The sequence below is a fragment of the Aptenodytes forsteri genome, unplaced genomic scaffold (genome assembly GCF_000699145.1).
Source record: "Aptenodytes forsteri isolate BGI_AS27 unplaced genomic scaffold, ASM69914v1 Scaffold8, whole genome shotgun sequence".
In the NCBI taxonomy this organism is placed as follows: domain Eukaryota; kingdom Metazoa; phylum Chordata; class Aves; order Sphenisciformes; family Spheniscidae; genus Aptenodytes; species Aptenodytes forsteri.
This window is the reverse complement of record NW_008796218.1, coordinates 888,651-913,892: the sequence shown is the minus strand read 5'-3', so window position 1 is coordinate 913,892 and position 25,242 is coordinate 888,651. Positions and strand designations below refer to the sequence as shown.

Below are 25,242 nucleotides of genomic sequence, written 5' to 3'. Positions count from 1 at the left end.
AGAGCTGCAAGGCCAAGGGGCGGGGGAGGAAGCGCCTATAAAATGGCACCTCACTGGGAATTTGCAGCCTTGGCTGAGTTTCACACAGTCTTTTTCTCATGGATACAGGAGGGATGTGATTGTCCTCCTCTACTTCGTTCTGGTGAGACCCCAGCAGGGGCGCTGCGTCCAGCTCGGGGTCCCCAGCACAAGACAGACGTGGGCCTGTTAGAACAAGTCCAGAAGAGGGCCATGAAAATGGTGGGAGGGGTGGGACACCTCCCCTGTGAGGAAAGGCAGAGAGAGTTAGGGTTGTTCAGCCTGGAGAAGAGAAGGCTCTGGAGAGACCTTACTGCGGCCTTTCAATACTTAAAGGGGACTGATAAGAAAGACAGAGTCTTTTTACAAGGCCTGTCGTGACAGGACAAGGGGCAACAACTTTAAACTGAAAGAGGGTAGGTTTAGATTGGACTTAAGGAAGAAACTTTTTACAATGAGGGTGGTGGGACTGGATCAGGTTGCCCAGAGAAGCTGTGGATGCCCCATCACACTGGAAGTGTTCAAGGTCTGGTTGGATGGGGCTTTGAGCAGCTGATCTAGTGAAAAATGTCCCTGCCCATGGCAGGGGCGTTGGACTAGATGATCTTTGAAGGTCCCTTCCCACCTAAACCACTCTTAGGAATCTATGACGCCACAGCATGCGCTAACAGAGAGACAGAGTGTGAATGTAGGCAGCAGAAACAGCCAGAAGTTTGGAAACATGGGGGAGAACCACCATCCCTGGTGAGCTTCCCTCCAACAGGGCATTTCAAGGGTTGGCAAAGACAACAGGCCCTACAGAATATCTCACATCCCAAATTTAGTAACAGCCATTTGTGTTTTGACATTGACACTGAATTAACCAAGTAATTCACACTTCAGTATTGGGCTTTAATATTACATGTAGGTTAACTGCCTCAATAAACATTTTAATGTAATGTTTGAATGAATCATTCTCTATATTGTACTGTGACTTGTCTGCATTTAAGAAATGCTGTGTGCTGAAAACTACCACTTCTACGCATTTGTTCCTTTATTCCTGATTCTTTGATTCCCTTCATCACTCAGACTTTTAAGTCAATTTCAACTACATTTGGCATTCAGATTATGAGCTCCCCAAGAACAGAGTTGGCTTTTGTTGTCTGCCTGCATGGTGGCTGTAAAACAGGCCTCCAATCCTGAGCCTTTGTTGATGATACTAAGCCTCATTCCCAGCTGTAGAGCTGGATCAAATGATATTAAATAAGGCTTTGGACCAACTCCCAAATCCTTGCAAAATGGGTTGCCATTAAATAAAGTATGAAACACCATTCGAGAGAGCTGTCATTGGAGTAGGTACTGGTCGCACTTTATTTACAAAAACCAGATATTTGTACACAGCAATCTACAGGACAGCATAGGGCTGGTATCAGGAGGATAAAGGACATGCTCAGCAGGAATTGAAGATGCCAGCAAGGAGTCATCTCAGTTTCACAGGGAACCTGCTTCCTTTTGACTGAGGAAGCCACCAGACCCCTCCAGGAAGAAAAAGAAGAAAAGCAGCAGCAATAGCCAACCCAGGCTGATGTTGCGATTTTTGTTATTGTTGAGGCATGGGAACACAAGTGATTGGTGAAGGAAGAAAGAGGAGACCAGCAGGGTTTCGGCATGCCACTAAGGGCCATCCTGCCTTGTTCTTTACTTCCAGCGCCCGCCAACCTTGCCTTTGGCTCCTGCCTTCTTGCTGCTACAATACAAAAGGAAAGAAAAACATGTCAGCATGATGGAAGCGGTGGGGCTCAGTGACCACTGAACATTTCTGACTCTCGGATTAGGATCGAGCTGCTTTCACTTCTAACATGTTGGGCACATCTGCCATAGAACACATCCCGAGAAAAATATTGTTGATATTGTAAAAAGAGATTCCTGCTCAGGATCTTAGTGAAAGGCCAGGATGCACATGCCTGAAAGAGGTGGATCCTTCCAGATTCCTGCATTATCAAGACAAAAGTCCAGGTGGTCTCAAAACTAAATGACAGGCCTATCCAACCATAGACTTGATGCTTCCTGAATTCAAATATGCTATGATCTGGATTTTAGGATTTAGAGCTGTTTCTGGAGAAAATTTCCTCATTATCAGGGAGTTCTGGTCAAATTCCCCGGATGCTCTAGTCATCTAGTAGTGGAGGCAAAAAGCTGAGCAATAATTTAAATACAACTAAGAATTGCTTTGCTCTAGCAAAGGCAGTGGCTCCTGCCTTATATCACGAGAGCAAGAGCCTCCAAAACAGGCCAAGCAACTTTTTAGGCCTCCCCTCATATCAGTATCCCCGTCTTGCTTGTGGTGTGTGTTGGAGCAGTCCAGCTACACTCCACACGCAAAGCACCTGAGGCAAATTCTCTCCAAATAGTATCTTCTTGCACACAGAAGGGCAATCCTGCATGCAAGCCACTTACCTTCTGACTGAGAAGCAGGCACGCCTGGAGTCAGAGAGAGGCCAGGTGTGAAGTTAGTCGTGTTAGATTCTGCACCGGCTCCCATAGGCAGCACCTTGACTTTTGGGGCTCAGCACACCACCAAACCTTTCCATCTCACACACACGATGATGAGGCTGCTTCTTGAACCAAAGCACATGCAAACTGGGGGCAGTTCTTTGACAAGGCAGAGCATGGGGTTGGGGGCCAAGCACAAGGTGGTGGGGCCTTGCTATCAACAGAGACGCCTTCTTCAGAACCACTGGTTCCTCCAGGGAGCAGAAAAAAATGTGGACGACACATCTGGGGAGATTTTTGTGGTGCTGCCCCATGGATTGGTTCAACAGCACTAGCCATATTTATGGAAGGATGTAGCACAGTGACACAGACGTACACATAGTGGATACTTTACCTTTTGACCAATAGACTTGGTCTATTAGGAAAATTTACCTTTTACATGAGAAAGAGCAGAGCATTTTCTGCTATCTTAAATTCATCTCAGTGTCCCTTTTGCCAGCCTTTCCGCAGGTTCAAAACCCAGTATAGGAACTGCATAACTCCTCAAATGAAGGCAGAGTCCTTTTATCTCCATAAGCGCCTGTGATGTTTGATGTTATGCCTAACCTTTAGAGTGTGCTTAAGGAGACTTAATAAAGTTTGAAGCAAAAGGATCACTTGATCCTTGTATAACACATTAGCAGACATTGCTTTGGAATGATACAGTCTAGTGTGGATAGAAATTTAAGTACACAGAAATCTCACGAGCTGTGGGCTTCTCAGTGCAACCTTTTCAAATTATGTCCTGAGAGAATATCATGTCTTTTGGGGGAACAAGCATGCAGTAATGGTACTGACTGTTGTGGGTGGTATGGTAGTGCCCCTCAGAAGAGCAGCAACACCCAGACAAACCATGGCATCCTTCTGCAGCTGCACATTCTGCTGACGTTTATCAGCCTACAGCTCTGTACAGAAAATACCACCATAAGGTCAAGCCTTACATTGGCATCTACAGACAACTGAGCCCCCAGTGTTACATTTATCAGATAAGGCAGGGTGGCTTGGGGAAGTGGGAAGGCAGTGTCTGGTCACTGCTATCATCCAAAGATGTCACCAAAGACCACCACTTCATTCCTGGCATGACTTTGCTAAGAAGATACAGAAGCACAGTGAAGATCAAACCGCACCGCTGCAGAGCTCTCCTCCCTTGCTTCCCTGCAGTTCCTTCTCTGTGTCTGTTAGTTTTCTACGTGCCCTAGCCCCCAGGCTTTGTTCTAGCCCTAGTGTCTCATAAGTTCATTGTAAACACCTAGAATAGTTAAAGATATGAGACTCAAAAAATCTGATGAAATAGAAGTCTTGTGGGGAAGGAAGGTGGGAGAGAGATGATGAGGGAAAAGAACTCACAACAGTAATTCCATGATGTTAGTCTTGTTACACACCATTCCTTATAATCTTAGCAACCACTTGTTTACCCTTCGTAAACAAGGGTTGTATTCCCTCAAGTATTCAAAGCACCTCAGTCAGGTGTTTGAAAACCCCAGCAATAAGCAGGTGGAAATTTCGCAGACGTGGTGTGAAGAAACATGATTTTTTCTTGTTAGCTGTTACGTTCACTTCAGTTTCCCCTTCATTTTCTCAATGTGAGGCAGGATGGGAGTTGCCCTTCCATCTCTAGCCTCATTTCATTGCAACAAGAAAATGTCGGTGTTGAAGTCTGAAGCGACTATTTTGAACACTGAGAAGATATCCCCAAGCCAGGAGCTAGGAAGGGGATATAGGTACTTACTGCTTCTGAGCCTGATCAATCCGGTTCCTGAGGGTGACAATCTGCAAACAACATACATGACCAGGGGTTTTAGAGATAAAGAAACCTGGTTCCCTCACAGAGAGGGGAGTTTTACCCATTGAAGTGCTGGAAGCAGGTGCCTATGGTAGGGATTAATACTTCCTTTGAAATAAAAGCTCACCCTTGCTTGAAGGAGAGAAATGTTGCTCGTTGGCAATAAATCTGCAAGGCAATTTCATATGTCAAGGGAAAGAAGAGCTGGAATTTTATAACCCTTATTAGAAGAGTTCGTATGTATACAAATTAATCTATGAACTCACATGTCAAACTGCAGGCAAGCAAACCTGAATGAACGTCACCCTGGCCAGCTGGAAAGCTCTTGCATGGCCCCATCCACCTGTATGTGTCAACCTCACCTTCTCACTTTTCCCTTACTCCTACACATTCAGAAGTGTATAAGCTCAAAGAGCTTCAGTGGACTTTGGATGGGGACCTCAAGAATGGAAGATGAATCACACATTCTGCTGGAGTACCTTTGTTGGTTGGGAGAGCAGGAGGTGAGGAGCTTGCAGCAGTCCCCACCTTCCCAGCTACTCATCTAATAAGAAGACAACTTTTCAAGGGGCTGAAGAAGAAAATATTCAAGGATAGCTCGAGCAACCACAGAAGAGAAGGTTGGAGTTGGGGCTCTGAACACCTTCCCAAGCTCTGTTGATGACTGCAAGCCACTAGAGAGTCTGTCCTACAAGACGGAGCATCTCTTTGTTTAGCCATAGGTAAACTGCGTATTTCAACCTGATGCATGGGATAGCAAACACCTACCTTGCACAGGATGAGCACCTTATGGCCTGGCCCATAGCCCTGGACTCGCTACTGAAATCCTAGGACTCTTCCAGCTTAGGTACTGGAAAAGCCCACAGGAACTAGGGTGTGATAGAGAGCCCTCTTTTGTCCCTTCACCTTCTCATTTGTAACGGAGTCAAGGTTCTACCTAATTTTCCTGGGGTGGAAAAACGCACTTGCCAAGACGTATGCTTTACTTCTGCTTTTGGTGTAATTCAAAGTTCTCCACTGGCTCTGCAGGTCCAAGAACTGATGACCCAGCATTTGAATATTTAAAGTGGCACCTGACATTCCCCGCATGCAAAACAAGAAAAAAAGTCATACATTCAGGTTGGCCCAACAACCGGTATTTCCTGGCTCGTGTCTTTCCGTGGCAAACAAACAAAATAAGAGACTGAAACATTAGCGGGAACAGGACAACACAAGGAAGGAAGGATCAGCAGATCAGCTGCTTTTGTACTTACTCATGGAAGTTTTAATATCTGCAGCAGCAGTTTAAATTATTTTTTGCAACCAAGTATTTTTCTCAAGTGTGGAGGAGAACCAGCTGTCTTCAGTTTGACCCAAGGACTCAAGACTTACCTTCACCGATAACCTTGTGATAGTGACTATAACACTCACTCTCCAATGAAGCACCAAAGAGCAACAGACACTAGAGCTAAAGAACAGCTCCGCTCCTGTGTGTCCCAGTTCCTTCCTTTGTCTCTCCCTTGCATCCTTGCTTGTGTCTCCTTCATTCCCTTTGCTGTTTTCACTTACCTTTCTCCTCACTTTTTTTCCTGCTATCATCTTCCCTTTTTTCTTCCACTTTTCTTCTCCTATCTCAGCTGTGCATTTTCCTTCTATTTTGCTCATTCTTTGTACTTTCTCTCCTTGCTTTTCACCAGCAGCCACCCATCTCTTTGTTTATACAGAGGTTTCATTACCATAGCATGTACGTCTTCCCTGGCACTGCCTTAATTCCTGTTGTTCCACACCCAGTTGACCTGTTATCCTTAAGCTAGCCCTCTCCAATATTTTGGATCTAGATAAGCATGTGGCCACAAGATGGAGAATCTTTCCAAACTCCATACCGTTCTTTTCTGTGAAGTCCAAGTTATTACACATGCATCCCTAAGCTTCTGCATGTATTCCAGGTGCATCAGGGTAACTCACCCACACACATAATACCAGAGGATTGGATAGGGAATTATTTTAGAGATGGTCTGAGTGGGTTGCATGCTCTGTTCTTTAGCCACATCCCTGTTGGACCCCGACTCTTTTCCTAAATTACCACTTCATCTCTTTTCAAAGAATGGAAGGGGAGAGAAAAAGGAAGTGAAGGGAGAGACACAAGATCCAGTTTTCCCTTTTCTCTCTGCACTTGGAGCCAAGTGCCAGTTTCTGTCTGGCATCTGGCCTCTGACCATGCGGCAGGCTCATGCATTTGGTAGCCTTTGCTGCTGCTGTTACACAGGCAAGTTCATTGTACTTACAACTTGGAAAGCTCCTGCAGCCTGCAACGCAGTGTTAAAATCTAAGAGAGATGGAGATAGTTACGTTGGTGTTGCTCAGTCCCTATCAGCATGTGTCTGTGTGATTGGGAATTAAAAGGAGAGCAAGACGGAGAGAGATCCAGTTGGATTTCTCTGCCACTGAAACCTGACGTAGGTGAGTGCAGACCTGTCCTGTGACTGTGAAAGAAAGACGTCCACTTTCTATTACCATATGACTCTTCAGTCAGATGCTCCTGTCTGGAGACAGTTTTCAGTGACTCCAGAGACCTCAGTCCACAGGGAATCTGTCTGGGATGGGAATAAAACTTACAACATTCAAGTGTGAAATCAAAGATGGGTTTAAAAATATTACTTTGCAATGGAATGGTGTGAATTGAGTTACTGATTTTTCAGGCCACAGTTACCTATAGATAAACAAGAATGAACAAGATGTGTTTGGGCAGAGGGTGGAGAGTCCATTTTCTGTTGGGATTGCCTTTCCATGGGGCACTGAAAATCTTGAGAGTGGTCTATTCAATTTCAGCCTAAAATGTGAAATCCAGTCCAAGTATGTACATTAGGGGAATGCAGTTCCAAGTGTCTTGCTGCTTAAATATTGCAGAAGGGCATTGGAGACCCAAATGATGTCACCACACGGCTTTTGCCAGAGGAGTCACAGAGATTTTTACATTTTGGACCCAGTGCCATTAGCAAAATAGCTTCTCAACTCACCTCGTATTTTTTCCTCTTGATCTGCTCTGTAAAGTCATACTTTTCAGTCTCCAGCTGATATAACCAGTCCCACAGTTCCTTAGCCTTGTCCCTGTGTGTTTATGGGGAAAGGAAGATGGGAGAAACACATCGCATCATATCATATATTTTCTGCCGTTTTCACATCACTAGTAATGAGGCTTTTTACGTTTTATTTAATGCAGTTCACACATCTTCCTGCAAACCCTTTCCATCCTCTGAAAGCTACTCACCATTTTCAAGGTCACATTTTTCTCACCTTCTTACCCGAGAACCTTTTAGACTTGCACTCTTGCATGTGTCATCCACTAACATATTTCCTACAGATTTAATTTTCCCCCTAACTCTTAATGAAAGAAAAGAGTCCAGGGGAATCTGACAAGAAGGAAGGAGGACTCTGAAGGCCACCCAGATGAGCAGAGCAGCTGCCATTGCACAATCTCATCTGTTTTGGGGCTAAGGTGAGCCAACCTCATCTTTCAATCGTGTAAACTCCAATGTGTGGAGTCCAGACTATCATCTGATGACTGTTCTGCACCAGAGCACTCAGCTCCCAAGCCTCCAGCCTCCATGGAGACCCATATTCATACCTTAGCAGCTCAACTCACCCCTGGGAATGCTACAGGTACCAATCCATAGGTTTGTTCAACTAATCTCAGAGCTAGGTTTAAAGTTTGTACCTAGTCCCATAAATGACTAATCCTAATTAGCAGGGGAGGCTAACGGAGCTATGCCAGGAGCATGGCTAGATGGCTACCAAACCATTTCAACAATTCCCCACATCCCCATTTCCCCTCCATTCTCCAGACCAAGGAAAGGCACAACTTAACATTGCCCCGTGATGAATTTCAAGGAAGGCCCTCTCCTCTACCTCATTTTTTCACTAGAGAAGACTCCAGGACAGTAAGACCAAATTTCAGTGGATTACATTCAGTAAGTTAGGATAAGCATGTTACCTCAGCTTGTCTTCATTAAGGTGGTCAATGTTCAAGGGCTTGCGCCTCTCTGCCAGGACCTTCTTCTTTGTCTCTCTAGCTGTTTGCTTCTTCCCTCTCTTCTGATCAGCCTATTTTTAGAACATCAATTAATGTCAGACTGCAGATGTTCACGCTGAATGAAATTATTTCAGTGATAGAGCATGTAAGACAAGCTGCTAGGGGTCCAGAAGAAGGAAAGGCAAGCTGTTTTATTAACTTGTAATAAAGACTCTTCCCAGTCAACTCTGTGGTTTAACACTTCCATATTTCTTCCACCAATCCATGCTTTTTACCTTAGCCAGATAACTGCTGTATGTGGCACCCATGGAGGACAGAGCCTTCTTCTTCTTGAGATCATCCTCAGCTTTTCTCTTGGCATCTTCTTCCTCTCTCCGTGCCTTTTCCTCCTGTGGAGTGTGACACACAAAAGCAAGTTACTCTAGGGGAGACTCACAGCTTCCTCAGCAGCCAGTGTCACTGCAGGGAATGTGATCAGATAAGCATGTTGATGAGAATTGGCAACTCCTGTTTCCTGCCCTTGCTTTAAGAGGGTGGTCATTTCTTCTCCGGACTGAGACAGGCAGAACCTGTAGGTTTTTTCTTTCTCTAGAGATCTCCTCCAATTTGATGCTGAGACAAGGAGACAGATGCAAAGACACTTACCGCAAGCCTTGCCTGACGCTCCTTCTCCTTCTCAGCCCGGATTCTCTGTTGCTCTGCTCTTTCAGCTCTGCGCTTCTCCTGCAAGAAGCAGTGGCATTGAGTCATCATTGTGGCTTTATCTATCATCTGCAGTATTACGTCCCACCACCAAAAGCTTTGGTTCTTAGAGAATGAGCCACCTACTCCCTTGTCAGAACATGCAGAAGGGCCTCGTGCAATTCCCAGATGTAAAACAAGAGGCTGAGAGAGGGGACAGATGTGCGAAGAAGCCATTTGGTGCTGACTTGAGCAGTCATTTTTGTACATGGCAATACAGCTTTCTGCCAAACTCTTGACAGTGGACTAGTGGATTCAACTTCTCATCTACAGAGGATCTCTCAATCTAGTACAGGGAAATGGCAGTACAAGGACTCACAATCCTCTCCTTGAGGGCAACCAGCTCTTCCTCTTCCTTTCTCCTGGCTTCAAAGTGGCTGTCAATCAAGGCCTGCAGTTCAATCAGGTCTTTGTTCTGCCTTTTCTTTTGGATGTCCTAGAAGAGCAGGAAAATGCATTAAGCCAGCCCATATTGCTCTAGGAACATGCCCTGGACATTCCCAGCACCCTGCCTACACAGAGAAACAAAAGCAAAAAGTGTCTGTAGATGTCCATGGAAATCTATGGGATTAGCTGTTGATGCAGGTCAGAGACAGTCAGAGACTTATCCAGGTGACAGTCAGGAGCCCAGAAAGGAACAGAATCCACATCTCCCATTCCCCTACACCATATTTTATCCCTGGCTTTGCTTAGCTGCCTCCTCTTTGCATATACTTAGCTGCCTCCTTTTCACTTTGGGATATGAATCTTACCTAGAAAATGTTCCTGCATTTTTGAGCAAAGCAGGTATTTCTGTGGGGATTTTCAACACCACAATTCCTTCATTTTTCTGTCAACTTTCTAGGAAGGTATTTGGATCTCTGTTTATTATTAAAATTCTGTTGTCATTTTAGGTAGTGTTTCTCAGCAACAGGTGAGTATAGGCGTTCTTTATTTCAACCTGCAACTTTCAAACCATTTACAACAATGGGACAGGAGATCTGAGAGCTCCTAAAACACTTACTTTCTCCTTCCTTCATATATTGGCTTCAAAGATTCAAGGAGAAAAAAAAGAAACACATAAATTAACATTTTAGCTTAGTCACATTAGCAACAAATGTATCCAGAGAGTTTCAGGGAGCAGAGAGTAGCATTTCACTGAAAAGAGATGGCAAAGCATCCATACTTTTGGCCTTGACTTTATCCTCAGCAGTATCCAATACAGGAGGAGTGTATGGCTCAGGTACAGACACACAAACACAGTCAGTCTCAGGAATACTTACATCAAAATCTACTTTCTCACCCTCTGGTATTTTAGGAGCAGTTAGTCTGCAGAGAGTCAAAAGAAAAAAAAAGGGGGATTTTCATCTTAAAGAGCAGGCAGCTTTTTAAATAGCATGTCCTGACCTGACCTGCCCTCAGGAACAATGCTGACAAGGAGAAATGTTGATGGAGATACAGAGGGGTGAAACAAGAAGTCAATGGAAAACTGCTCCAGAATAGCACTAAGGACCATTGTCCTTCATGGAAGGTCATGCAGGGCAGGGAGTTACCCCTAAAAACCCTTTTCATTCCCAAAGCCTATGGTCATTCCCTACCACACAGAAAGACATTGGCCCACAAGGCTGTCGGCGCAGTGCTGCACGCTCCTTTCTGGGCAGCTGGCAGAGTGGGAAAGGAAGGTGCTGGGGCCCAGAGCCAGAAGGTCCATAGGAAATCTTAGTTAAGCTCAAGTCAGCCCAGCCCAACGTTTGCCATCCTTCCTACTGTCAGCAATCCTGGATGGATGGGTAGTTTCCCAGCCATGGTCTCTCACAAAGTATTTAGTATTGAGCCACCTATATCTTGGGGTACTGTAAGATGACTGTATCTTGGACAGTTCATGAGTCCTCTGACTCTATCAGGAACTGGTCTTATGACCCTGGCCAGTAACTGCTGCTAAGGCATCCTCTGGCAGAAGCAGACATCCTGGAAAGGCATGCAGGAACTGATGTGGCACGAGGGAGGGTTGGATAAGGGCTTCTAGTGGCCATTTGCCTAATAGACAATCCAAGGGCTTCTGTTAGATCAGAAAAATGATCCCAGGGTTTTGAAACTCCCTGCCCCTCATACTTACTTTATTCTGGGCTTCTCCTCTGTATTTGGAAACATGGAGCAAAACAGGAAGGGAAAAAGAGGGAGAACAGTTAGAACAACAGAAATCTTGCCAGCTGCTAAAGTAAAAGGAGGGAAGGGAAATTTAATCTTAGGGGAAACATCCCAGAGAAACTGGTTAAATCTCAAGCACTTCCAAAAGAAATACACACACACACCCCTTTTGCTAGGAGTGAATCTGTTTTTACCCTTGAAACAGAATTTGGCAGAAAAGAATCAAAAGACTGTATAAAAGTCACAAACGTAGCATCTGGAAGGCAATGGTTTCATGTAAATGTTAAATTATTTTTCTCAAACCATCCTGATCAAAGCTCTAAGGAGGACAGCTGGGCTGGAGGGTAGAAGAAAATGTTGCCTTTTTCAATCAGCACTTCTTTTGCTAAAGTTAACCTGAATTTACAGTCATGTCAATGATAACTAGGCTTCACCAGTTTTGTTCAAATGCCTCACATGGAGGCCAGGAGGGAAAAAGCTTCATGACACTTCTTCTCCAGGTTCATTGACTCCCAAGATAGCTTAGAGCACATGTCCCTGAGATACCTTTGTGCCATGGGGAAGATGCTTATTCTTCTGCACTGTGTGGTGCCCCTCAAACCCAGCTTGGAAGGGCCATCCTCTTTTAGCGAGCATCCTCTCCTGCTGAGGTACATGCAAAATTCCCATGGGTGTTAATGGGAATGATCTTTGCATCTCCAGGAGAGGTATAATGCCTTCATAGGCAGGCTGAACCATCACAAATACTGTCAGCTTCGGCCCTCTGGCAGTCAGAAGTGTTCCCCTACAAGTGACCTTTCTGTGGCTCTCAGAAATGTACTGTTTTATGAGTTACTTGCTTAGCATTTGTGCTTGTGATCAATTCCCCTCCCTGCTATGCTTTTTAAACTTTAGTTATTAACTTCAGTGTAATATCAGTAAGTTCAGCACTGTTATTCTCACAAACAGAAGTAAATTAAACCTATGTGTTTTTTCTGGCCCAGTCTCATAGGGACCCAGGTTGACTTTCATAACCACACGCTACGTTTGAACTTTCAGGGATGCTGCTGGATACCGCAGTACAAGACTCTCCCTGTGTTGGTTCGGTGGGAGGAACTGAGGTAAAAAGCTCACAGCCTATTGAATCTGGTAAAAACAACCACCTTTGTAAAGTAAAAGTAAAAACAGCCTCCCTCAGGAGTGGCTACACGAGCCCTGCTATCCATATCATGATACAGAAATCTATTATATTATATTCTTTCAAATGCTTATTTGCATCCAGCTGTTTTGGGACTGATGGAGGAAATTGGGAATAGCAAATGGAACAGAGTAGATAAAATAAAATGAAACGTTGTTAAGAGGAAAAAAATAGCAAAAACTGATACTGGAAAATATTTAGTGGAGACATCAGTTGCAAGGATGTTGGCTAGTAAAAAAATTGAGGAAGTGGCTGGAAATGGGTTATTAAGATATTTAAGAGGAAAGATGTGAGAGATCAGAAACCAGCCTTTCCTTTCTCTCACACTTTCCCAGATAAAATAAAATGAAACGTTGTTAAGAGGAAAAAAATAGCAAAAACTGATACTGGAAAATATTTAGTGGAGACATCAGTTGCAAGGATGTTGGCTAGTAAAAAAATTGAGGAAGTGGCTGGAAATGGGTTATTAAGATATTTAAGAGGAAAGATGTGAGAGATCAGAAACCAGCCTTTCCTTTCTCTCACACTTTCCCATACCAATTTCAGTAATGATTTTGGGGGGTAGACTTTTCTCATTTACTGCAAGAACACTGCCTACCAAAACATATCTCAGTAGGCATCGACACATGCTAGAGCAACACTAATAAAATAAACAGCATGTAATTAGAAAAGTGTTTTAGAGCACTCATATAAAGGAAGCCACAAATCGCTCCTGAAGAAAAAGACCATTAGCCAACAGTGTACTTCTATATTTCTCCAGGTTTTTTTTTTAGTTGTTTTGCTTTTCAAATAGCCAGTGAGCTTCTTAACACATTAGTTAAATCATTTTTTTAATCTGGAGAGAGGAAAAATAATCACTATTAAGGGCAGACTTTTCTCATTTACTGCAAGAACACTGCCTACCAAAACATATCTCAGTTGAGGCATCGACATGCTAGAGCAACACTAATAAAATAAACAGCATGTAATTAGAAAAGTGTTTTAGAGCACTCATATAAAGGAAGCCACAAATCGCTCCTGAAGAAAAAGACCATTAGCCAACAGTGTACTTCTATATTTCTCCAGGTTTTTTTTTTAGTTGTTTTGCTTTTCAAATAGCCAGTGAGCTTCTTAACACATTAGTTAAATCATTTTTTTAATCTGGAGAGAGGAAAAATAATCACTATTAACCAGTCTATCAGGGATGTTATTCACACAGGATTCCCCTCCCTCGTGACATACCCAGATAATTTTCAGAAACATTCCTGTCTAGCTTAAAGCTGCCAGTTAGTAACATTTCAGTGAGCAGGGGAAAAAAAAAAGTAGACAGGAAATGACTGGTTTTGTTTGTTGACCTTGGTTGCCAGGATCGACACCTGTCTCCCAGTGACTGTGTGAATTTGGTTTCAGCTGCCACCAAATCAGCACTTTAAACTTAATTAAACCAACAAACAATTGTAAAAATGAAAAGAAAAATTAAGGTTAATTGTTCTTGAAATAAGAAATTGTAGTTAGAATATTTAAAGGTACCTCCAGAAAACCAGAAAAGGGGATAACAAAGAAATAGGAGCCTTTATTAAAAAACAAACAGTAATAAATCTGTCTTTTGCAGTGCATGACCCAGCATGATCCATACTGTATGCACCAAAAGCAGCCCAGGGATGTGATTTATTTTGAAATGCCTTCTTTCAAGACACCAAGTCAAGGAACTGGCTCAAAATTTGTTGACAAGCAGGAACTGTCACAGCAAATTCCTGTTCCTGTGGCGGATTTTGACTGACATTCTAGTCATTCTGCCCATGAACCATGGGGCTGTGACAAAATCCCCACATACAACCCTGCCAAAAGAAGGCAAGAGCCACTGGAAATCCAAGTTCACTGCCCTGGTGATTAGAGAGTCTCTGAGTTTCTGGTTTCCAAAAGGGTTATCACAGGGAGAGTACACACCACCATAAATACATCCGCGCTTTCTCCTGCCCAATCTATGAGATACTCACACAGTGCTCCCCCTTTCTGTGACTCCATCTCAACTGCCTTTACCTCATTCAGAAATCCCTAAACACTCTCCCTTAATCCCACTTCTCAGAAGCAACATCTCTAACTCACAGTGTGTCCTTGAAAAAAAATCAATATGCTATTAAAAATAATAGGAAAGAGAGAGAAAAAGGAGAGAAAGGGGCTCAGAAAGGTCCTCAGGGTACTTCCCTAAATAAGAAAAAAGCCTGAAAAGCGAGCAAGAAAATTAAAACAAAACAAAAAAAAATCTACAAAAACAAAACAAGGAAACACAGAACATGCAGGGTGGTTTCAAGTGGCATTGGGTTTTGTCTTTGGAAACAGCTGGCCAGGTGTTCTAGGGGTCAAGGCAGTCAGAACACAACCGAGCTACTTCAGAGGCCTGTAAAAGTCCATGAGAGTCTTTCTATACATTTAAACTGGTTTTGAATTTGGCCCAGGGGCCTTAAGTTATCTTGCCCTCATACAAGAGCAACACTGACCTTGCATACATTTAGATTTGGTCTTTTTACATCAGTCTTGTCCCCACCCATGTGCTCAAGTGACCACTCAACCAAGTATTATGAACACACTATCTTAAGCCCATGGCCTGCCCCACCAGTATGAATATATTTATTCATATGCTTAATGTTTAGCACAGTTTTAAGTGCATGGCTGGAGCAGAAGTTTAAATATCTGTAGATTCAGGCCTGGAGACCATGACCTTCTAAAGGTTGGGTGAGGAAGGCACGTCTATGCAGGGCTCAGCTCCATTTTCAAGCATGCCACTGGGATTTAAGAGAGACTTTCCTGATTTTTTGGGAATAGAGAAGGTTTGCTGATGAGAGGTATGATACAACAGGTTCTAGCTAAAAGACAAGTCCAGAGCAAGCTTCTAGAGCTTGGTTTTCACCATCTACTATCCTAATGAGGATGTACAGGCTTCTCAATACAACAGTGACCCCCAAGGGTGATTGGATATGCACAGTAAGCAATTCTTTGCGACAGAGATGTTTTGGCCCAGTTCCTGAGTTTAAAATCAAGTGAGGAACAAAAACAAATACAGAAAAAAAGAGCAAGGTGTTAGAAAGATGACTTTGTTGTCCTAAGACAACACTGTGCTACCATCATAGTATTCGCCTTCTTCATCAGCTGTAGGTTGAAGGACAAAAGCAAAAGAGAAGAAGCACAGTAGTCAATCCACAACCAGCGCTGTTCTCCTAAGAGCAACTGTCCCCACTCTCTCCCTGCTACGCTGGGAACCTCAGACTCTCCGGAGATTGAACAAGAAGAAAAAACACCTTTTTGGTGATTTGATTTGGCAAACATACAGCCCTTTCCTCTGTGTTCATCGAAAGCCATCCAGAGAGACCATTTCCCTCCCGTGCTCTCTTTGCTCTTGAACAAGGTCAGTGTTTTTAACACTGTTCCCCCAGCACTGAAAGAGAAAAAGGGTGAGAGTCTGTAGGTGCATCACATACCTTCTTCAGGGGCTTCCTCTGGTGTCGTGGTATGAGCAGTGATGGAAAGACAGGAAATAGGGGGGAAAAAAAAACAGAACAGATATTTAAAGCTCTTGGAAGCCTGAGAAAGAAACCAGGGAATGCATGAAGGAATTAGTGAATTAAGGCAAGGAGAAAAGGTATCTGGAGAGGCTGTCAGGAGTTAACGATGCTGTAAGGTTAAAGTAGTAGTAAGCGTGGAGATTAAAGGAGAAAAGGGCTGCAAGTGATCATTGTGGTTAATATTTGTTTCTCTTGTTTTGTTCTCTTCTACCACCCCAAGACTCCTGTTCTTGGCGCTCGCTCTCTCACACACACACACACACACACTCTTGTGTTGCAACTAGGTGGAGTAAATCAGAAGTCATGTCACATACCTGGCTCATGAACTTCAGGTGTGAAGTGTCATGGAACAAGGTGCAATGGAAAATAAGAGAATGAGAACGAGAAACCTGTTATTTCACACACCAAAAGAGCTTTTGAGCCAAAGGGGAGGAGGGGCAGAGAGGAAAAGGGGAGAAAGGGATGAAGTTAAGAAGTAAACCTGAGATAAAATAAATTCATTACACTTGAAATAGCATATAAACAGAAGTCACAGGACGGGAAAGGAATTCAGTCAGGTGAAACAGGCAGATTTACGATAATAGTGCAGTGCTTAAAAAAAATCTTACGAGCATTATATGACATAAAGCACAATCTGACAGCACAGTGTACCAAGGTTTACCTTGATTTGAAATATGCACATGAACATAGTCAGCATTCTCAAAGCGCTATTAGATCTGTCCTTTTCTACAGAAGTATTTCAGACATTTGAAATAAACACAATGTGGTTCGGAAACCTACTGAAATACCTGCTGTAACTCATCATCAATGTGCAGCTAACTTCCAAAGAAGCTCGGTTCTCTTTTCTAGATCTATGGCTAAGGCCATTTTCTTCCTTGAAGACAACTTGGATGTCTATATAAGTCTACTGCTGCTCTTCACATCCATTTGCAATGTAGAATTACAAAGGGATTACTTCATAGGAAGAAAAGGTCATTAAAACTCTGTGCAGGTCTACATTTCATTCTTCTGGGTTTTTTGGCAAAGCAAGAATCGATCAGCAGTGCGGATTTGTGGGGCAGATTTTGCTTTTCAGCCATACACGCACTACTGAATATTTTGCAAAGCAGGCATAAAAATTATGCAAAATCTCACAGTATTTATATCCCCTGTGTACAGACAATGGGTCAAATTCTGCCCCAAGATTTGAAACAAAGCTTTCGCTGTAGGAAGAAACATTCATTCTCTTATCACAGTGCAGAATTTAATTGATCTCACAAGGACACTTTTTGCTGAGCTACTTTTTCATGATAGTGTATGTGTTCTCCTAGTTTTTAGAAAAATTTTCATGCAACAGGTAAGTTTCCTCCTACTTAGTGCTGATTACATTTTACTGTGAAAAATGTTAAACTAAAAAAACAACAACCCCAAAGACATGCAAGTTACAAGCTATCATTAACAGATAGGTTGTTATCTCCTGTCACCTTGTATTTGCTTCCCACACACAGTGTCTCAGCAGACAGACACTGGGGACTTTAGAAGTTAAATCACATACCTGGAGGGGGGGCTTCATTTAGTAGGAAGTGTCAGGGGAAAAACATAGGAAAGGAAAATAGAAGAATTAGAAATAAGTTATTCAGGAGGGGATCACCTCAAACTTTGGTTAAGACTGGGTTGAAGGAGTATAATTTGCAGACTAGGTTATAGGGATAGAGTGTTAGTAAGAGTGGAAAAGGAGAATAATTACAGTGGGGTATGAAGGGAGGAGATGCCATAGAAATAAAAGATAAAAGAAATTTGAATGTTGATGAATTGCAACAATTTAAATCATGCAAATATATCAACAATGGGCAATTGTAGTAACACTGGTGATCCCTAAATTTGAAAGAAAACATGCCCAAGGAGAGAGTTTTACAAGTGTGCAGCGTAACCTATGTTTCAGCTATACACATGCCCTTTTAGCTGTTGGAGCAGGTGTGGGGATACGAGAGCTACTGCATGGAAGTAAGGCTTTAAATGTATCTCTGCATCTGCATCTGAAGCTCCACCATCTAAAATCCTCCACTGGCAAATGTGAGGCTTAAGTCTGCAGAACTGGAAATATTCAGGTCTACACAGGGCTTGTATCTGCTGCAAAAGAGTAGAAACCGCTTGAGCCTGCATGCCGGGATCCTGCTGCAGGCAACACCTGCTTATGCAGCTCGTGTTTCTGCAGCTCAGGTACCTGCTTTCTGCCCTGGCTGTGGTATAGTCATAGCCCTAAAAGTTTTCAGGGGCACTAAAATGTTTCTTCTAAGCTTCTTAGAAGGTGACTCTTCAGTTACAAACAATAATTATACTTGTTTCCTATAGGGAAAATAAATTTTAGGGAATCGTAAGAATGGACTGATTCTTCATGACTCAGTTTTCTTCAACATCTTCAAATTCCTATGTAGAGGAATGCTTCAGATTACTACATAGGAATTTAGATGTCTCACACATGCACTTGGTTAGGTGGAAAGTGTCAGTGAAGACAAATAAAGGAATTAGAGCAAGAATCACACAACAGCAACAAGTCTGAACTTGTGCAGGCCAAGGCTGTGACTTAGAAGATGTATTAGACAAAGACAGCATTAATAACAGATAAACTAAATAATCATACAGTGATTTGGAAAGCTAGGACGGTCTCCCTCTGACATAAAAGTTTTCTTTTAAGTCTTCTTTATAAACTTCCCTTTTTGCTATGCTTTATGTTACAGAGGGAAAAGAAAACATGGGGAGACTGTAGGTATGGCTTTATTGTTAATCAGATTACATTAATACCTGGAGTTTTGCACAAATTTCAAGCTCATATGTATGTCAAAGCTTGAGACCAACACTCAAGTAGTAAGTAGCAATTCAGTAAATACCAGGGGAAGGAGATACAGAGGCAGGCAAAGCAGCTGGGATGATAGCAATGACCTTTAACTTGTGCAAACCAAGGTCAGAAAAACCTTAGGAGCAGATAACAGACAAGAATGAATATGGTTAAAAGGAGAAGAGAAGGACGCGAAACGAGAAGCGGTGAGAACAGGAGGGAAATGAGAAACAGTGCACAGATGAATGTTGAAGTGTTAAGTCATGCAAAAATCAATCAGACAGCTTTCACCTCACTCACTCCAACCCTGGCAAAAGTACTGATCTTGTCTAAACTAAGAGGCTGGTCTCCCTCTGTGGACAGCAAAGTGAAATAGCTGGGATGGGCGGCTGCTGAGATGTGACTGTTTTAATAAAGCTACTCCAAATGGCACAGAATAATTTTCACAGACAGTTTAGAGGACACTGCAAGTTCAGTTTCTGCTTTTCCAGATAATAAACATTATAACGTTCCCATATGCAGTGTAAGGATGGCTCTGAGTCCAGTCAGTGGCTATTATTACATATTATTCATTGAGATATTTGTTTACAAAAATGTTATTACATTTTTCATGCAACAGTTAGCTCTTATCTTCATTATTACGCATCACAGAGCAGAGGAAATTATTGCTGGTGGAAGGTGTAAGGAAGCTGCAAGTTACAGTTTATCATTAATATTTTATTTTTATCTGTTTTCTTCCACCATCTTTGAATTCCTGAGTATAATATTAGAGTTACTGGTATCCTTTTCCAACAGAAACCATAGTTTCAATTAAATTTCAATATTTCAAAACTCATGTACATTTAGTTAAGATTTGGTTAAAAAACCAGAAACAGTTTCACAACCATAAAAGGTTGCATAAAAGGTTGCACAGATATTAAAATCTCTAGAACAAAACCTTTTCATTTTTTGCCTTGTGACAATCTCTCATTCCATATTTGTTCTTGCATTACACTATATATAACCCACATTATCCATAAAGTCAATGCTTCAGAAGCATCTGAAATAGAATTTTCATTTCAAAATTTGGAAATCTTCCATAGAGGAAAGAGGGGAAAAAAATTGAAAGTTGGAACAAAATGTTTTGTTTCAACTAAATAAAAAGGATAATTTTCAATAGCTGCCAAACAAGGCGTTCCTCCTTTTGTTTTTTCTGTTGTTTGTTTGAAAAGTTTCCATTTTGTCCCAATTCAGAACACGACCCAATTGTGACATTGCCAAGCGCAACTGAATTTCCAGCATACAATAACCCTTCAGATTGACGCAGAGGAATTCAGAAGTCACATACCTGGCTCATGGACTTCTTTAAGAGGGAAGTAGCAGGGAAGGAGATGCAAAGAAAGATAAGAGAATTAGAGCAAGAAACAGAGGATGATTTTAAAAACCTTACACTTTTTTTAGCCAGGGTGGAGGGGTTAAAGGGATAAAAACCATTAATAAGATTAAAAGAGAAATAGAGGGCACGTATGGATGTCAATTAGAAAATCATGGAGAGGAAAGACGGGGTGTTGGGAGATAAAAGATGCAGATGACTAACATATATATTCATAATGTTATAAATCAGGTGCCATTGGTAGCCTTTGGTTGACAAAAATATTTACTTGTATTTAAACCACGTCCATTACCCATAGGTTTGAATGTGCAAAAAGGGTATAGATAACCTGTTCTTATTCATGTGCATAGAAATCCCAGCCTCTGCAGAAATCAATGGGCTCGGAGGAGCTGGCATTGATTTCCTTAGTGCCCAGGATTTCACCACTGGTGTGTAGGACTGCACACCAATGTGGGAAGGTAAGTATGAGCGTGTTACTGCTCTCCGACCTGCAGGATAAAGTATCCAATGAAAGCCTAGCTGGACATGCAAAGGGGGGGGCGCAGAAGGGCAATTGAAAGGTAAATGGGTTTGGGCTGGCAGGCTGATGCTTTAATAAGCATGACCTACTATTTTGCTAATTACACAGATTGTCTTACCAGATGTGGACTTTAATTCGTGTTATAAAATCAAGCAGAAATGCAACCCTGCTACCCCCATTTTTGCATAATGCACGTTAACACAGAAAAATACCAATAGTTATGGAAAAAGCATGCAACTACATCTTTTCTCTGAATTGGCATTTTCTGCAAATATGCTGCAACCAAAACGATGCCACTCGGTCCAATCCTTTGCCCAATAGAAAACTAGGTATGACGTGGTGTCACTTGTTGCTCATGACTTTAGATGCAAGTCTCTCCACATCGGCATACATTGCTGCAAAAGCGAGTTTTGTCTCTGCGCAGTGGCAGTGGGACAGGAGAAAGAGGTGCGCGCAACCAAGGGACATAGCATTGCCACAGGGCACAGCTGTCTCACCTCTAGCCACGGTGCATGGCATAGAGGAAATGCTTTTGGGAACACTATCCCCGTACCAACTGGTATCCGTACTGATAGCCTGGTTAGATAAATCAGAGCACTGGGGAATATATAAGCAATGCCCAGCCTGTGCTTTGGGCATTGCTTTCAAAACAGCAGTTAGTACTTATTATGCATCACACCGCTTATCCTACGAAAGTGAAGCAGCCATCAGCGAGTGAGAGGAGGACAGTTTTGCATCCTCTCCTCTTCAACCACCTCCAGAATTCCTGCATGCATTACCGCTTTGGACAGAAACAGAGGAATTCACAGGTCATGGCACATACCTTCCTCATGAGCTTTAGCAGGTGGGAAGAGTCACAGAGCAAAATGCAAAGGAAGATGAGCATTAGAAACATCAGAACAACTTTCACTTGTACAAAGTGGAGGGGGAGGGAAAGCCTGAGAGTATATTGCAAGGAAATAAAATGAATATGGATACAAAAAGCAATACTGGAAGTGAGGGCATAAATGGTCTGAGATACTAAAAACATAAAGCTGATTTAAGTGGCCATATCAGATGACTTTCGTCTTATATGCACATTCCTGCAGTCCTGCAGAAAGCCTGGAGCAGCATGCCATTTCACAACCCTGATGCTCGCCCAAGTGAATTTACAGCCTGAGGCCAGCAGGTTTTTGGTGGCATGTGGCTGCACGTACTACCGTGAGACAGTGGCCTAGAAACTCCATTGCATGAAGAAGAAAACCACCTTTAATCATTTGCAAAGCTAAAGCATCAAAATTATCACCAGTTGCTTTATACAACAGGGTTTAAGCTGAAAAAAGGGCATGTGGAAAGGCTATCATAAGAACGTCAGCCCGGTAAAGGAGGGTAAATCCTCTCCACAGCTGCAGTGTCAGCAGCTGCCGTAGCAGCAGACCAATCATGGGCACATCTGTACATCGTCCAGAGGCCTGACCCACCCCGAATGGTCCAAAATAAGCCTCCCAGGGAGATCCAACCAGTCTCGGAGGGAAGGTTTTTCAATCTTCATCCTTTTAAGAGGTTTACATTTCCCAGCAGTTTTCATACTTTTTTTTCATGCAACAATTACCACGTAGCATCGCCAGTGTATTCAATGTCAAGACAGAACATGAAGGGAGTACAAAAAACAAAATGGTGGCAAGTTTTATTCTATATTAATATGCCTATTTTTAACTCCTGTTTCCTTTTACCATCTTATGGCTTACTGGCTAAACGAGAGCTTACTCTGAATGATGGGAATTCAGGAGTCATGTCACATACCTTCCTCCTGAGGTTCTTTAGGTGGGAAGAGCCACAGGACAGGATGCAAAGGAACATTAGGAGAAACACATTATTACATGGGCTGATATTACACAGGCTGAAAACTCTGTTAAGACAGAGGGAAAAGTTTTATCCCAGTAAAGGATGCACCAATGGCCAGGAGGGGAAGGAATCTGAAGCATGTGCAGTTGGGAAACAACTGCACCATGTAAAAGGAACAGGGAAAAACATATTGGAGAGAGAAATATCTAACAATAAGCTCAAATAACACATGCTGAAATTTCCCTCTAATTCCAGTTTTATAGGAACAACCTCCTGCCATTGCCCTGATGGGCTTTATGGCGAGCTCCACACATGGCAGGAGAGGCTGGGTTACCACCAAGCGGATGTCTGCCAGACCTTGCACTGAGACCGTTCCCGTGTGTTAGCCTGTGGCAGAGCAGGTCACGGAGAACAGGTGGAAAGCAAAGACAACAGAAGCGATAAGGCAAAGTAACTGGGTCCTGCTCCTCTTGCACCACCCTTGAATCCCCCCCACCGCCAAGGAGATGGCGGGGAGCAATTCGGAAGGCAATGGCACGTACCTGCTTCATGAGCTTCATCAGGTGGGATGTGGTAAGGAGCAAAAGCAACAAGATGGAAAACGAGAACAGTTAGATTAAAGGGGGTGTGAATGCAACAGGGGGGTCTAAAAAAATACAGTGGGTATGAAATAGAGAAACAGAGGAGGAGGTGAAATGGAGACAGGCAACCAAAGCACGCACAGGTACAAGAAATGTAAAACCTTCAGGACCTGGATGCTGTAAAAACCCTGCAAACCGCTCAGAGCGGGTCTCCCACAGCATTATAAACAGGTTTACCCTTGTTTCAAATGTGCCCATAGCACAAAGCTTTGCAAATGTGGAACCTACGCACGCTTTGGCTCCTCCTACCCGAGCACCACATCCCGAACCTCTCAAGTGCAAAGGGTGGGTTTCTGTTCCATCCCCTCTTCTGCCCTGCCTGTTCCACTTTGCAAATGCTGCATGCAATGCAGGGAGTCCACTGGGGTTACTTGTCAGCGTCTACATAGATATAATTAATAAGATCTGTGTTCTGCAGTATTATTCATATTATATATAATATTATATATTATAGTTGCAAATGCTGCATGCAATGCAGGGAGTCCACTGGGGTTGCTTGTCAGCGTCTACATAGATATAATTAATAAGATCTGTGTTCTGCAGTATTATTCATATTATATATAATATTATATATTATAGTCTATAAATGTATAATATATACAATATACTATATATAATATTACATATTATAGAATATGTACTATGTAACATATGGCTACACACATACCTTACCACAGATGGATTTTGATTTCAAAATCCATCTGATCATTATCTACCAAGCTACGTAGGAGAAACCAGTTGACATCTGATAGAAACCTTTATAGCCAGATTCCAGTTATTCCAAGGCAGGCATTACAAACACCCGGGGCTAAAAATCAGCCTCAGAGCCTGCTGTGGCTTGGATGAGGGGATGGTATCCGCATTTCCCCTACTGCTCCCTCCCTAAAACCGTCGCAGAGGTGTCCGCACAGATATGTGAGGGTATGGGGCACCCTCGGTGCAACATGTGCAAGGGACAAGAAAAGCCCTCTGCCTGCAGATGGTCTGTCCCAGCATCCTTCTCTTGCCTCTTGTTTTCTTCTACCACCTTGCAAAATCGAGACGTGCATTGGCACCGAGCCCTGCTGCGGGAAAGAGGAGGGCTGAGAAGCTGTTTCACGTACCTTCTTCTTGAACCTCTTCTGCGGGTGGGAAACGGCAGCAAAGAGAATGGGAGAAGAAAATTAAAACAAGAAATATCTTATTGGAACATTCTTGAGGTTTGCCAAGCTCCCAGGCCGTTATGGGTAAGAATACACAATGATGGGATTACAGGGTGAGAGAGAATTAAAAATAACATTTTAATGGACATATTATGGGGTTATAAATGTTAGTGAAATATGGGAATGTGACCACAAATGAAAACCACATTAAAAAAGGCATCCAATATTTTATTCTTTATCAGAGCTGGCTGAAATTTCCTAAAACTGACTTTTGGTGAATTTTTAACCAAAAATAAAATTGCTGCATTTCTTTTGCTTTAAATCTTTTTCTCAAATGGTGAAAAACTCATGCCAACATTTATCAATTTTTGAAATTTCAAATAAATACATTCCTGAATTTCAACAGATGGACATAAACTTTACAGTGTCCCCCTCCCTTTTAAAAAATGGAAACTTTTGGAGAGAAAGGAAGGGACTTAACACTGTTGTGACAAAAAAATATACACACACACATATATATGTATATATATAAAAATTATATGTGCATTTGTATATTATATATTGTTTTTTATATATGCATGTATTTATATATATAAATGTATATATAAAAATGCTTTGGTTTGGTTTTTTAAACAAAAAACCAGGCCCAATTTCCTACCAGCTCAATAAGTGACATCAATGTCCATCATTGCACTGATGTCTGTGGCTCAGGACCAAGTCCTGGCCACTGTGTGTGAACCATTTGCTCTGGATTTCTTCACACACATTCTTCCTCCACATTGAGAGAGAAAGAAAGCAGAAGCCATGTCACATAACTTCTTCCTGAGCTTCAGGTGGCAAGTGTCATGGAACAAGAAGCAACAGCAAGCAGGAAAATGAAAACAGAAAACTGTTAGAAACTGGTATTGGGGGTGAGCTCAGGCCTGGAGTAAAAAGTGGTTAGAAAGTGATGGAGAGAAGTTATATGGAAAGGAAATGGATGACTTTGGAAGGTAACACAGAGGTCAAGCAAAAGTGGAGAGC

At 42.5% G+C, this 25,242-nt stretch overlaps 1 protein-coding gene across 50 annotated transcripts in view; it reads right to left on the bottom strand.

Annotated features, from left to right (window-relative positions):
* Nucleotides 1-1,340: 1,340 nt before the first annotated feature.
* The window catches only part of TNNT3 (troponin T3, fast skeletal type), a 32,309-nt gene continuing 8,407 nt past the window's right edge, over nt 1,341-25,242 (bottom strand). For 2 of the 50 annotated variants that reach the window (XM_009288685.2, XM_009288689.2), the window contains 17 exons: nt 24,181-24,198; nt 22,979-22,990; nt 22,395-22,409; nt 21,436-21,447; nt 20,048-20,062; nt 17,440-17,451; nt 16,220-16,231; nt 15,822-15,839; nt 11,158-11,176; nt 10,325-10,370; nt 9,382-9,498; nt 8,967-9,044; nt 8,597-8,710; nt 8,283-8,392; nt 7,309-7,399; nt 6,577-6,617; nt 1,341-1,744 (listed from right to left, as the gene is read on the bottom strand). In XM_009288685.2, the coding sequence (XP_009286960.1) occupies nt 1,696-1,744; nt 6,577-6,617; nt 7,309-7,399; nt 8,283-8,392; nt 8,597-8,710; nt 8,967-9,044; nt 9,382-9,498; nt 10,325-10,370; nt 11,158-11,176; nt 15,822-15,839; nt 16,220-16,231; nt 17,440-17,451; nt 20,048-20,062; nt 21,436-21,447; nt 22,395-22,409; nt 22,979-22,990; nt 24,181-24,198 (779 nt within the window). In that variant the 3' untranslated portion in view covers nt 1,341-1,695. The remainder of the gene's footprint in view (nt 1,745-6,576; nt 6,618-7,308; nt 7,400-8,282; nt 8,393-8,596; nt 8,711-8,966; nt 9,045-9,381; nt 9,499-10,324; nt 10,371-11,157; nt 11,177-15,821; nt 15,840-16,219; nt 16,232-17,439; nt 17,452-20,047; nt 20,063-21,435; nt 21,448-22,394; nt 22,410-22,978; nt 22,991-24,180; nt 24,199-25,242) is intronic. The other 48 variants (XM_009288688.2, XM_009288694.2, XM_009288691.2 and 45 more) reach the window with 30 other exon arrangements.